Source organism: Lupinus angustifolius, chromosome LG06, assembly GCF_001865875.1.
Source record: "Lupinus angustifolius cultivar Tanjil chromosome LG06, LupAngTanjil_v1.0, whole genome shotgun sequence".
Taxonomy (NCBI): Eukaryota; Viridiplantae; Streptophyta; class Magnoliopsida; order Fabales; family Fabaceae; genus Lupinus; species Lupinus angustifolius.
Genome location: NC_032014.1, coordinates 22,607,534 through 22,622,375, shown reverse-complemented (window position 1 = coordinate 22,622,375; position 14,842 = coordinate 22,607,534). Strand labels below are relative to the sequence as shown.

General features: G+C 28.5%; 3 protein-coding genes across 3 annotated transcripts; 1 reads left to right on the top strand and 2 right to left on the bottom strand.

The window, feature by feature from the left end:
• On the top strand, nucleotides 203–1,078 carry LOC109350918. Its single transcript, XM_019592226.1, has one exon. The coding sequence runs from the start codon at nucleotides 225–227 to the stop codon at nucleotides 1,056–1,058; it is 834 nt and encodes a 277-aa protein (XP_019447771.1). The 5' UTR covers nucleotides 203–224; the 3' UTR covers nucleotides 1,059–1,078.
• On the bottom strand, nucleotides 5,094–6,180 carry LOC109350899 (defensin Ec-AMP-D2-like). Its single transcript, XM_019592210.1, has 3 exons — nucleotides 6,055–6,180; nucleotides 5,608–5,613; nucleotides 5,094–5,337 (listed from the first exon to the last, which is right to left on the bottom strand). The coding sequence occupies exons 1-3, from the start codon at nucleotides 6,116–6,118 to the stop codon at nucleotides 5,171–5,173; spliced, it is 237 nt and encodes a 78-aa protein (XP_019447755.1). The 5' UTR covers nucleotides 6,119–6,180; the 3' UTR covers nucleotides 5,094–5,170.
• Nucleotides 11,085–12,360, bottom strand: LOC109350234 (defensin Ec-AMP-D2-like). Its single transcript, XM_019591415.1, has 2 exons — nucleotides 12,220–12,360; nucleotides 11,085–11,483 (listed from the first exon to the last, which is right to left on the bottom strand). The coding sequence occupies exons 1-2, from the start codon at nucleotides 12,281–12,283 to the stop codon at nucleotides 11,311–11,313; spliced, it is 237 nt and encodes a 78-aa protein (XP_019446960.1). The 5' UTR covers nucleotides 12,284–12,360; the 3' UTR covers nucleotides 11,085–11,310.

Below are 14,842 nucleotides of genomic sequence, written 5' to 3'. Positions count from 1 at the left end.
AATCAAAATGTGGATGAACATGCTACCATGATGCACATTATTATACATTATATAATTTTCAATATCCCTTATAAATAGTAGCTAAAGTAGCATAAACATTTTCACATGGCATTTGCAAGTCCAAATTCTTGTATTGAAATCCTTATCATAAAAAGCATAGCTTACAAAAATTAGATAAAATAAGCACAAATATGAAATTGCAAATATAGGTGAAGTTGATAACAATGATGGAGGAACCCAAAATCTCAATCAAGCAAAAAGAAAAGCAGATTATAGCTTATCCAGAATCACTAAAAGGATCTTCTATTAGTCAAAGATTCTTTGATACTCCAAACACAAAGTTCCTAAGTCTTAGTCTTCCAAATTCAGCCAACTCTTCACCACATAGAGCTAGTAACTTGACTAGCAAGCAACATGAAAATCGGTTAATGAGGAGCAAGTCATGTCGTGAAGGTCGGGCTCGTGCGCCATCAGATGAATTCTATCTTTGGTCATCCAACATGAGCCACACAAACTTCTCTGGAACTCGAGCTATCGATGAAAACCATGAGGATATCAATGACCTGCGAACACGAGCCGAAAAAGGATTTAAATGCAGCGCTCTTTGCCTGTTTCTACCGGGCTTTGGTAAAACAAAGATGGTTAAATCAAGAAAGGATGGATCGGAAATAATCGAAGGTGTGATATCTAGGACAGTTTCTATGGAAAAATTTGAATGTGCTTCTTGGGCTTCTTCAGCATTATTCCATGAGATTGAAGTTGGAGATTCCATGAACTCACCCTTCTATGATCTACCAATGGAATTGATCAAATTCAGTGCTAATGATGTAAATACACCGATTAAATCAGCTTTTGTATTTGAGAAAGACCTTAAAGGGGTTTTGAAGAATAGTTCCACTGGAGGGAGTGTTCCAAAATCTGAAGGTTCGCCTCGCCATGTTCGATTTTCGATATCATCTTCTACATCTCATAATGCTTCTCCAACATCATGCATTACACATAATGCAAGAAAAACAAGAGAGAATTTTAATGCCTTCTTAGAAGCTCAAAGTGCATGAAAATGATGGAGAAGAAAATGCTACAACACATAATGTTTTGCATGGGTACATGTTAGATTAATTTGTAAGGGAAAAAAGTGGAAAACTTCTTTTTTTTTTGTTCTAGAAGGAATGATTGCTCAAATTCTTAATGACATTCATAAACTATATTCAATTATGTAATTTTGAGAATGGTTTACTTAATATTCACTCAATTTTGGGCTGAAAGAGAAGAAAAACATCCACATGTAAGTAATGACGGTCTAACATTTTTTATATTATCATTGCATCATTTATCATTCATTTTTAATCATCAATGACTTTTAAATAACAATAATACAAATGAATGATGAATGATATACTGAATATATATAAATACATAATACAAGCATATATATTTATACACCAATTTACAAAAGAAACCTCAAAATCCTTACACTTTTAAACCAAACCAATGTTACACACATATTTTAATCAAGTCCATCATATACATCATATCAAAAGCCTAATTATTAAAAAAAATAGAGCATTAAGAGAGTACCATAAAGTGGCAATAATAATAATAATTCATATTAGTATTTCATACCTAGGTTGATTTTTAGTGTGGAAATGAAATCCAAAATTCAGAATTTTTTTTATCCAAAGATGCAACACCTACATAATTATCACAAATCCAAGTTGCCAAAAGATACAAATAATTGACTTTTTGACAATTACAAAAAAAAAAACATGATCAACACTCTAGGTCAGTATGCCACAAGGGACACAACAAATTAACAAGACAATAACACACTATATTCAAAATCCTAAAGGGGAATGTGAATTAATAGACATTTTGAAGTGCTAATATCTTCCAATGCTGACTATAATGTAAATCCATCGTAGGAATATGGTCAAGATTTCTGACCAAGAAAATAATCAAGTGATTGAAAAAATTCAATCACATTAGGATCAAGATTATGATCTATCACATTGTTATCAAATCAAATTATCAAGTTAGAGTCATTAACATTTACCTTCCAGCTTAAGGGGTATTGGAAAACAAAGCTACCATGGAAACAATACAACATCAATAATAGTTAATTGATTAAGTGTATAGTTAATCGATTAACTGGGTAAGTGTTAATCGATTAACTAATTAGAAAATCAAGTGAAACATTGACTGAACAATTTTTGTAATTGACATGTTTTACACATTTAACACATGTTGAAATTATTTTACAACATGTGTTTATTAGTTTGTTAGTTAGGTAAGTTTGTTAAGTTCTTACTTATTCATATACTATAAATAAAACTATTTTATGTCTGGATCAATAATGAGAAATATTCATAATATATATCTGTAAGCTTTCCCAATATACATATGCTTTGTTCTTTAATTTATCAAACACGATAACAAACAGGTTAAACAACAGACTATATTCTACTAAAAATAAATATAAGAATGACAAAAATAAGATAATAAAAATATTTATCAAATACTATTTAATTCTTGGCAACTACTAAAAGATTCATATCCTAATTGTCTTTGCCTAATATATCTTATTGTTCTTTAAAGAAAACAACTTAATATGTAATTTGACTTGATGATATTTGGATTACATAATAATCTTAATTATTAAGTTTTGATTTTCATGTTGAATTTGAAAAATATGTAATGTTAAATTGTTTTGTTAGGTTTTGATTGTTATGTGTAATTGAAGAAAAATGTGATAATGACATAAGATTATATTTTTTAAATTTTATGTAATTTTTATTATTTTTTAGTTTTATAGCGGGTGACCCGGAAGCCCGCCCTTCCTGTATTTAGGATGAACATAACATAATTTTTTTATATCTCCTTCGTAAACGTATATGTTTATGTCCATCCTAACTTAGACACAACCAGAATGAGAAGGACAACCCGAAACTATGAAATTTACTAAATAAAATCACCAAATAAAAAGAAAAAGGGTTTAAATATATCAAATATAATATCTTAGTTCCATATATTTGAACAAAAATACAAGTAGAAGAAGAAAAAAATCTCCAATTCAACCTCTAAAAGATACACAATGAAATTTAAATATGATTTTATTATTAATCTTTCCTCATTGAATGATACATAATAAAAAAAGAGACCACGAAGTATATGATACCTTTTCTTTTCTAGCATAACATTAATTCACGTATGGTTGAATTTTATTCTCAGCTTTAGAATGTAAAAATCAAAGAGGGTTTGTCACAGTTTCTATCAATTTTTAGACATAAAATCATTTGATCGAAATATATAAATAATATATAGTTTGATTTGGTTTAGTTGATTTATATTAAAAAATTCGACTCAAAGTATGAAGTTTATATAAAAAAACATGTTTATTTTTAAAACAATAAGTTAATATGTTTTTAAGGTATCAACTCCACATAAAAATCAATAAGTTTACTTATAATAGTATGAATTAATTATATACACACAAACATTTAAATGAACATTAATAATATTTATTTGAACTGGAAAAAAACCACAGCAAAAATATAAATAATATGAAAAATAAAATATCAGGAGAATAACATCAATAACACATCAACAAAATAATAAGTAATAACATTTTTTTTAAAATATGAAAATTTTACATTTTCTATTATCAATTATATATGGAGTTAGTACTTGTTCGGTTTGAATCGGTATAGCTTATGAAATTGGAACCAATAACTAAACTAGAATGATGTCTTTTATAATGATCAGTTAAACGAATGAGGATTACATGTCCTAAAATGAGTATGTTTCCATGTCTCTAGTCAATAAGATTTCTCTAAGTAATGCAAATATCTTATTTTATGTTTTTAGAATTTTTTTTAATAAAGTGTCACTTTTTCATTGGTATGGTATAGGAAAATGAGACAGGAATTGGGACAGGTGATCTCTGTCCCAGTTGAACACAATCTAATCAATTTCAGTTTTTTGAATTGATTTTCAGTTTTTTTTTTCAATTGGTCTAGATCTGAACACTGCTCAAAATACATCTTTAATAATTAAAAAGATTTTTAGATACAATTTATTATCAGAATCCATCACTTGTCACCATAATTATATAGACTTATTTTTCTCATTATTCAACTTCATTATAACAGTGGGTAGAGTTAGCACTTGGTGGATAGCTATATTAAGTATTACGATCAATGAAACTCAAACCGGATGTCAAATCGGAAAAGTTCTCGTATTAGGTTTAACCGGTTAAATCGTTTGGTCTGATCGGATGATTTTATACATAATTAATACTTTTTATCTATAGATATATAATTATATATAAATGTAAAATTTTATATAATTAATAATCATAGATAATTACATTGAAATAACGTCTCTTTATCTTTTTTTAGACTGAAGTGAAATAAAAGATTAGAGTAGAGTTCAATTTTTTTTAATTTTTAAGTGAACCGTTCGGTTTAATTCCGGTGTTAATCCAGTTTAATCGAGTTTAACACGGTCAGACCGGAATTTATCCGGTTCAAAGCGGTCCAACCCTCACTTGGTTAATACGGTATACCAAAGCCATTTTCAAGTTTGGTCAGCGGTCAAACCAGTCGGACCGTCCAGTACAGTACAGTTCTCACAACACTAATTACGATAAAGGCATCCTCCTACATAACATTTTTTAGGATTTTGTAATATTAATATTTTGATCATAATATTTGATTTAAGATTATAAAGGCTGAGATCCATCTTGTTAAGGCTGTTATATAATATTATATAAATTTTTAAATAAAATATTTATAACAAATATAAGAGTGAACCTTAGCATGACAATAAGATTGTTTGCTTTGTATATAGAGATTATAAATTAAAAATAGAAAAAATAGTTTCTTCTCTTACAAGTAAGATTACATATTTCTATTTTTCCAAATACCACTAAATAGAAGTATCATAATTAAGTTGTATTTTTATTTGAAATACATGTGATACATAAATTAAGATCACAATAACATTAACTTCAAACATAAAATAGAAACATGACAACATAATAATCCACAACCACAATAGCTAGAATGGTTAACAAACATTATTCTCAAACACAAAATCTATAACCATGACATAAGTGAGAATATGATGGATCCATCATCTTTATCACAAATATCATAAAATCGAGCAATCTTTAGCAATGTTTGGTACAGAAGCATCTACGGCGAAAGCCGCGACAATGGCCTCCGGTGAAGCCCTCATTGTGGCAAACAGAACCGCAATTCGTTTTACTCACACATGGTCCCTTAAAGCGGTGACTCTGAGACTCACACTTCCTTGCTTCAACCACCATTGTTGGCCCTGCTCAATTGCAAAAACAAACCATACACAACACAAACACATCATGAAAATTAAACCAAGTAGATGGTATGGGCTAGATAAAGACATATAGTAGTATCCATAGTTATATGGTTTAATCATTTAGTCTATGTATTACATATTGTTTTAAATCGTATATCGTATCACACATGATACGAACATAATACTGAAGTTGTGATAACCATATTACAATAATACGACTACATCAAGTCACAAGACAATCATATCAATGATATATGGGTTGTGTTAGACATATTTCTGTTGTGTCAAACTACATTACGTCACATCGAATTCAAAATCATATTAGAACGGATTTGAGTCACATACCAAATTTGGGATATATCGGACTATATAAACTTACATTGTATTCAAAACTATTTTTTTAATATCACAAAAATTCACATCACAATCCACAACTTGGCATCACAATTATCACATTTGTTACTACAATTTAAAATATTAGTATTACATATTAAGGTTTATTGGTACCACATACCAACTCCATATAAAATAAATGTTTTAATAATAATATAAAAAAGTAACGAATCACATAAAACTAGATATCCCAAACTAGAACGAATATCGAGTGAACCATGTAACTATGTTAACATCTTATTTAACAAAAACCAAACTTTTGAATTATGAACTATATAAGAAACAAAAGAAAATGATGGGTATTAAACATTAAGAAACTCTCACCATTGGCCACAAGAAGCAAAAGAAAGAAGAAAATGATGGAACCAAAAGGAGCATAACGAGCCATAACTAAGATTGGTACTTAGCAAAAAGGTTTAGAAGAGAGTGAAGAAGTTGGGAGTATTTGGTGCACTATGCATAGAGAGCTAGTGAGTCTTATATAGTACAATAAAGTAAATGAGGTCCCTATTAATTAACTTAAACTAAATCAACCCAAATCAAGTTATTTGATATGATTTGGTTACTTTGGAATAGAGACATGTTGTCGTAAATCATCAGTACTAACAAGGTGTTGGTCTAGTTGTGTAAGGCACCATATATAGATCATCGGGATGACCAAAAGGTAAATGATTTGATTCTTGTGAGCGATACTTATTGGGATGAGAAGATACCTTATAAATTCATACAATATTAGTATATATATTTTCTCTTAATCAAATCAAATCAAGTTATTTAATATGATTTGGTTACTTTGTAGTAGTTGTACAGAAGGAATGATCTATCAAGATAAAAGTGACAACTAAAGTTGAGTGTAATGCTGGCACGTGAGTACCCTTTGTTGCTTTCATTCACATGTGCTGACCCACCCATTTAAAGCTTTATCTAAATTCCTTCATTTCTTGAATAGCATTATCAAATTTTTTTTAGTGGTGTAAAATTTTATTAGATTATTAAGTATTATATATTAAATTAAAAGTTAAATATTTAATTTTTAATAGCGATACTTATTGGTTGGAAGTGGTAATATAACATGTTGCGTCCCAATTTTTGACTATGCAACCTTTTGGGAATTGCCTGTATGTTTTTTTGCGGTTAAAACATATAACACTCTACTTAAGCCTAAATTGAATAAAATGGTCTTTTGGAAAAGAGTTTTTTAGTTCGAGAGTCAGGAGAAAAGTATTAACACCTTGTCTCCTCGTAATAAAATGGTATCTTAGCTAATTGCATGTATTAAATATCCTTGATTTATTTAAATTAAATTGTTTAAACAAAATATTTATTTATTTTGTTTTTATGTCGGACAATAATTAATTTTGCTTCTATATATCCATAAATGTTTTAGGGAATCAAGAATGCCTAGGTCTAAAAAAGGAACTAGGATCTTCTGTCCCAAAATCTTCTCATCTCCATGTTTCAAGCCAATCATATCTCACCAAATCACATAAAAATACTATGTTATATTTTTTTTAATTTTCTTTTCAAGTATGTGTCAAACTTCCATTGGATTGTGACACAATGAGACACAAAAAAGTGGGACAGTTGATCCTCATTCCTAAAAAAGTGATCTTGATTAATAAAAAAATCAGTTGAGTTGTATTTATCTCTCTTTAGAACTTCGAACAACACAAATACACCCATCTAAATTAAAGCCACCATTGTTGCTGGCTAAGAATCATTCATAACTCGATCTCATAAAAACATATTCATCATCTTCACCCATTACACAAATCACCATTCTTTTCATCAAAGAACCTTTTCTTGCCACCATGGATTATTCTCCTTACAACTTCCAACAACAACACCCTAAAATCCTATCAACAATCTCACACACATTACTACTTGTGTTGAGTTCAATATCCTTTAACCAAAACCGTAATCTAAAACCAACCAGCCAGAGATTCATGTCAATATCTTATGAACCTATCGTTCACACATAACACATTCTAAATCATAGTCACCTGATACGTGGTTCTCTTTGGTACGGGTGCGAGTACGTAGTATGTGGTATGATACCATGTCAAATACTGGTACACTAGGAGTATGTTTAGTAGAGTTTTTATAGCTCTCTACATAGTCTTTTCTAGTGTTGCTTCTCGTAAGTTTGAATAAATACCATAAGAGAAATACAAGACATTATCAATTATTCTTCTTTTCTTTTACTTAAACTGTATGTAAAAATTCAGTCCGTTCCTTAAAAAGAACCAATTCGCAAAAGAACCATGAATTGGTAACCAATTCACAGTTCGCTATCGTAATGAAAGAATCGTCTTTCAATGTTATGTTAATGAGTTTCCTGATCTCTAAGTACCATACCATAATGATGAGGTTGGTGCCTTATAGCCTCTCTTTGGTATAGGAGAATTAGAAGGGGGAGAAAATGGTGAGAGAGAGATTGAAGAGAAAATGAGAATTTATCTTGTTTGGTTGAGAAGAGAGAATAAAAAGCACGTGGGACCTACACAAAAATCTTTCTCTCCTCCTTTGGTGAGAAAATGAGAGGAGATGGAAATTTTGACATAAATGCCCTCCAATTTTTTTTTAATATACTTCTTAGTTTTAAATACTATTAATATAAATCATTATCTTTTAAATATAAAAATATCAATTAAAAATGTCAATTGAATTTATAATAAAATATATCATTTAAAATTTTAGTTTTTATTTTTAGTTAACAATAAAATAACATTTATCTCTCTCATTTCTTTATTTTAGGGATATTTTTGTCATTTGAATCATAACATCACCTCTCTCTTCTCATTTTCTATCCAACCAAACAAAAGAGAAAGAAAAGAAAATATTTCTTTCTATTCATTTTCTCTCATTTTTTCTCTTACACCAATCATTACTAAAATCTTACAAAGCAATAGAATTGTTTTAGTGTTGTGTTTTGGTTTTCATTGTATGGGCTCACGTGGATTTAGCAGATTGTGATACTACGAACTATATTAGTTAGTTGGGAATATAAAACAGTCCAAGGTTATGTTAGTTGATAATAACGGCACATAAAAAAAACTCTCTTAATTCATTGTTGAAATATATTGTATCATGTAAATAATAGTGTATGTGAATATGAGAGATTATATTGTTGGGTTGGTTTTATGAAATTTTTATAATAAGGTCATGGTTCGAGTCGTCTCTAACTTCTCTAAAAATGGGAAGCATGTCTACAATCAAGACCGTCTCTAAGCTATTAATTAATTCCATATAAAAATAATTCAAAACTATCTTATCACTTAATATATCATAAAAAATTTATTGTAAGATCATGGTTCGAGTCGTCTCTAACATCTCTAAAAATGAAAAGAGGGTCTAAGTCTAACACCATCTCTAAACTATTAGTTTCATTGAATTAAAATAATTATATATTATAAATATTTTAAAACCAATAAAAGTTAATTCCACCAAATCTATCAATACTTTCAAATCGAGAAAAAAAAAGCAAACAAATCAACTAATTATTTTTAAATCAGAACTACGTAGTCTTGATTTCTCTATTGCACATAGAGATACGTAGGAGCAAGATCAACTCTTAGTAGACACAAATATAAAAAATAAAAATATTTTGTTTTAATAATCAAATTTTAAATAAATAAAATTTTAAGAGTATAACAATCCATGTTATTAGCGAGGGTACCATTTTAATACGGACAAATGAGATGCTAATATCTTTCCTGGTCTGTAATCGATTCCCAAGCTCAGAACTCAAGTTCAAAAGACCAAATTATCCTAATTATTGAACTTATTAGAGAGTTTTATATATTTTAGCCGCAAAAATGAAAGTAAAAAACTTCAAAATTATTTAGAATTTTATTTCATAACTTATATCTCAACTTCAAAACCTAACTCAAATATAAATCTTTATTTGCTTTTGGTTGGACAAAAAGATAAGGTGTCCTTTTCAACTTCAGTGAGTCAATTTAGCTTGAACAGATTTCATTTCACAGACACTGGCCCATACATCTGTACCCATGAGTTAAAATTTTCTCTTTAAAAAAATAAAATAAAATATAATTTTTAATGATACATTTATCCTTTTAGTTATAATAAAATTATACTTTTAATATTAAAAACAAAGGTAGAAACAAGTATTTATCTCTCCATTAATAAAGAGAATAGTAATTCATGAACAATATGTTTTCTTTTCTCACAATACATTATATTTCACATTCACATATGGCTGGATTTATTCCCATCTTTAGAATTTAAAAATTAGGAGTGTAGGGTCATTTTGAATTAGATTTTAGAGGAAATGTGATTTGATTTGAAGACATAAATAACATATAGTTTAGTCTAGTTTGATTAATTTATATTAAAAAATTTAATCCAAAGTGTTAAATTTATAATAAGTTTAGTATGTTTTTAAAATATCAAATTTACATTAAGTTTATTGATATATTCCTAGTATCAAGTGTGATAGATACAAACATATAATTGAAAGTTAACAATATATATTTGAACTAAAAATAAAAACGACAACAAAAATAAAAACAATATAAAAAATAAAACATCAAGAAAGCAAAGTAAAAATAAAATAATCTTCATATTTATGTAAATGTAATTAATACTGGTTTGTTCTAGTTTCTAAAATTGAAACCAAAATCGATTTAAACTTATCTGTTTTTTTTAATCAGCCCAACACAATCATAACAATTTTTGTATTTTATGGTTTTACTTTTTGAACTAGTTTTCAGCTTCTTTCTTGGATCGGTCTAGATCTAAATACCTTAATAAAAATCGATACAAAAATCAGTCTTTAATAATTAGAAGGGTTGTTAGATACATTTATTAACAAAATCTATCACTTCTCACCATAATTATACATGACTTATTTTTCTCATCATTCAAATATCATTGCTGCATATTTTTTTCTTCATTATAAGATTGTTTGCTCTATGTTATAGATGTTAAGAAATCCAAACAAAAAAAACAGTCTTTTCAATTGCGAGTATATTTCTATTCTTCCTTAATACCACTACGTGAAAGCCTTTTTATTGAATTGTTTTTTTATTTGAAATACATGTGATGTGTAAAAAGAAAGTAGAAAACAATTATTAGAGCACTAATCAAGATTCTCAAAAATAAATGACCAAGTCATAAAACTCTACTTAACACTCAAATGGTGTCATAGATATAACTAAATCTTAAAGTAAGACTTTACCTAAGACTAAAGATAAGGGTGCATTCATGGTTTGACACAAGATTTTGTTGAATGACAAAAAATTTTTTTTACTCATTTTCATTATCTTTATCCAAGGAAAGTTATTTTTTATATTGAACATGACTAGTACAAGTAAAGGTTATGATAAGGTAAAGATCAATATGAACAAAAAATTAAGATCACAATAACTTTAACTTTAATCCATATGATCATAAGATCTAACAAAAACATAAAATAGAAATATGACAACATAAACCCACAACCACAATAGCTAGAATGGTTAACAAACATTATTCTTAAACACAAAGTCCATAACATAAGTGAGAAGATGATGGATCCATCATCTTTACCACAAATATCATAAAATCAAGTAATCCTTAGCAATGTTTGGTACAAAAGCATCTACGGCGGAAGCCACGACAGTTGCCTCCAGTGAAACCCTCATTATGGCAAACAGAACCACAGTTTGTGTCACTCAGACATGGTCCCTTGAAGCGATGGCTCTGAGACTCACATGTCCTTGCTTCAACCATCATTGTTGGCCCCATTTCTGCTCGATAAATTCTCAAAATAAACCATAACACAAATGAGTAAGTATACAACACAAACACATGATAAAAAATAAACCAAGTGAATGGTATGGGCTAGATAAAGAGATATAAATATTATTGATGGCTATATGGTTTTCTCATTTAGTCTACATATTACATATTGTTTTAAATTGTAGATTATATCACATGATGTGACAATATTGTGTTTGCAATAATCACCACAACCGCATTAAAATAGTACAGCTACATCGGATCATAGCACAATCACATCGAACCACGTCTGAGCTACCTTGGATCTCATTTGGACTATGTTAGACTATATTAGGTCACATCGAATTAAAAAACCACATCATAACGCATTTGAGTCACATTAGTCCAAATTTGAGCCATTTCGAACAACATAAACTAACATTGAAGATAAAAATATTTTTTTAATCATACAAAAATTCACAACGTGCACCACAATGGCCGCATTTGTTACCACAATTTAAAATGTTGGTATTACATATTAAGCTTATAGTTCCACATACCAACTCTATATAAAATAAATGTTTTAATAATAATATAAAAAAGTAACAAATCACATAAAAACTAGATATCCCAAACTAGAACGAATATGGGGTGAACCATATAACTATGTCAACATCTTATTTAACAAAAACCAAACTTTAGAATTATGAGTTGTTTAAGAAACAAAAGAAAATGATGGGCTATTAAACATTAAGAAACTCTCACCATTGGCCACAAGAAGCAAAAGAAAGAAGAAAATGATGGAACCAAAAGGAGCATAACGAGCCATAACTAAGATTAGGACTTGGCAAAGGTTTAGAAGAGAGTGAAGAAGTTGGGAGTATTTGGTGCACTATGCACATAGAGTTGGTGAGTCTTATATAGCACAATAAAGTAAATGAGGTCCCTATTAATTAAATTAAATAAAATCAACCCAAATCAAGTTATTTGATATGATCTTATTACTTTCGAATAGAGATACGTTATCTCAAACCATTTCTCATATAAGATGACTAAAATGTTAAGAGTTCGATTCACGTGAGCGACATTTGTTGGGAGATGGGCAGTCACACAACTTAAAAAGTGAGGAAATATCATTGGTAGGACACAAAAACCATATCTCACAACTATCTTGCAGCAATAAAAACATGTATATTAATTTAAAATTTTAAATACTCACTATTTTTTGTTTTATTATCGTTAACTCGAGATAAAATTTGAAGATAGTTTAGGATAATAAGTTTTTTTCAGCAGAGAATGAACGGTCTAGAAAGATAAAAGGACCACTAAAGTTGAGTGTAATGGTGGCACAGGAATACCCTTTGGTGCTTTCATGTGTTCTTTTTTTGACAAAACATGGTGTCGTGTTGCACCTTTTGTGTTTGTCCACATTTGCATGCCCACGTTTTCTTTCACATATGCTGACCCACCCATTTGTTACAACACTGCGTTTTCCTTCGATGTTGATTTAGTGATATAAAATCTTATTATATTGTCAAATACTATATATTATGTTAAATATTTAAGTTTTAAGAGTAACACTTATCAAAACGGGTAGTAGAAGAGTTCCTTATTCATAGGATAAAGATATAAATTTGCTTTATAAAAAATATCCTCATGTGCATTTAATTTGTAGTATGAGAGTTCAGTCCTAGATAAATATTGATATGTGTCTCATAAAAAATGTAGCAGTCAGAATTTTAAATTAGTTTTTAGTAAATATTCATTTTAGTCTTTTATATTTTTTGACCTTACCAATTTAGATTTAGTCCTTCAAACAAGAAAAGATTTAAAATGGTCTCAAAAATTTCAAATGTGAGGCAAATTAGTCATTTTTGGGTCAAATTAGTCTCTACCATGTGTTGTAAAACATGCTAAAAATAACTAATTTGACCTACATTTGAAATTTTTGAGGACCATTCTAGGTCTTTTCTTTTTTATTGACTAAACTGGTAACGTCAAAAAATATGAGAGACTAAAATTGATATTTACTCTTATTTTTTTAGATAAAATAAATTTATAAATTATCAAATTCATATCTGTTTGAATATTACACTCTACAGAATTGAAAATGATTTTATCCTATAGTATAAATGTTGTTGGTGATATTTATTTGTGTCTCTGGAGGAGAAATAAAGAGAGAAAGAAGGGTTTCAGATCTGGAATGAGATATTTCTACAAGTTGAAGACCACTTTTTAATTCTAAAGGAAATAATCATTTCAGATTTTCATATTTTACTAGTTTGCTCCTTCAATAATTGAAAAAGATCAAAATTATCCATATAAATTTTATTTTAAATGTGAGTCAAATTAGTTTTTTTAACAAGTTTTATAACATTTAATAGAGACTAATGTGGCCTAAAAATAACTAATTTAATCCATATTTAAAAAATTTAAGGACCATTTGAAATTTTCAATTTGTGAAAAACTAAACAGGTAAGATTAAAAATATGATGGATTAAAATGGATATTTAATCTTTCTTAAATTCATATGGATACTTCTCTAAATAGTAAGTTTATGTGGAAATGTGATGTGTATATATATTTAATGTTCCTTGCCGACACAACACATATATTAATAATGAGGTTGCCATCGTGTGAAGAGTGATTTGATAATGAGAATATAATGTATGTATTGAAAGTGTAAGAGATTTTACACTTTTATTGTATATCTATTATTCGTTTTTAATCATCATTGATTTTTAAATAAAAATAATATAAATGAATTGTAAAAGATATATTTACTGTGTATAAATCTTTACACTGTCATAAATATTGATAATTTAATCTTCTTGTGGATGAAAAAATGTTAGCACAAAATAATCTTTAGATATGCATCCTAAAATGATTGTTTATTTTAGATGAAGAGTTAGTTCTAGTACAATACACATGCAAAAACGTATTATTAATTTAATATTCTTATATTATTTAATAAATATAATTGTCTAAATGACTTATATTCAAGTGAAACAACGTCAGATTATGTGAGAGAAGTATAGTCATGTTCTGAAAGTATCGTACCCAAGATTTGATAGAGATATAGGTGTAACACGAGCCACATTGGGCTTCGATGTATGGTATGTAACACGAGTGTTAAATAACATAAATGCATAATGTAGTTGGAGCATTGATTTGGATGTAAAGTGTAACACATACCACACAATATATGCAATGTGAGACATGTATATTCGATTTGACAGAAAGTGTGACATGGTGATTTATTGACATTGATGTAAGGTGTGTGTAACTTCCAAAATTTTATAAGTGTTTTTTACTTATAAATTCTTCATTATATTAAATACAAGATTTTAAACTTGAATTTATCCAACATCGGAGAAGATAATCTCAT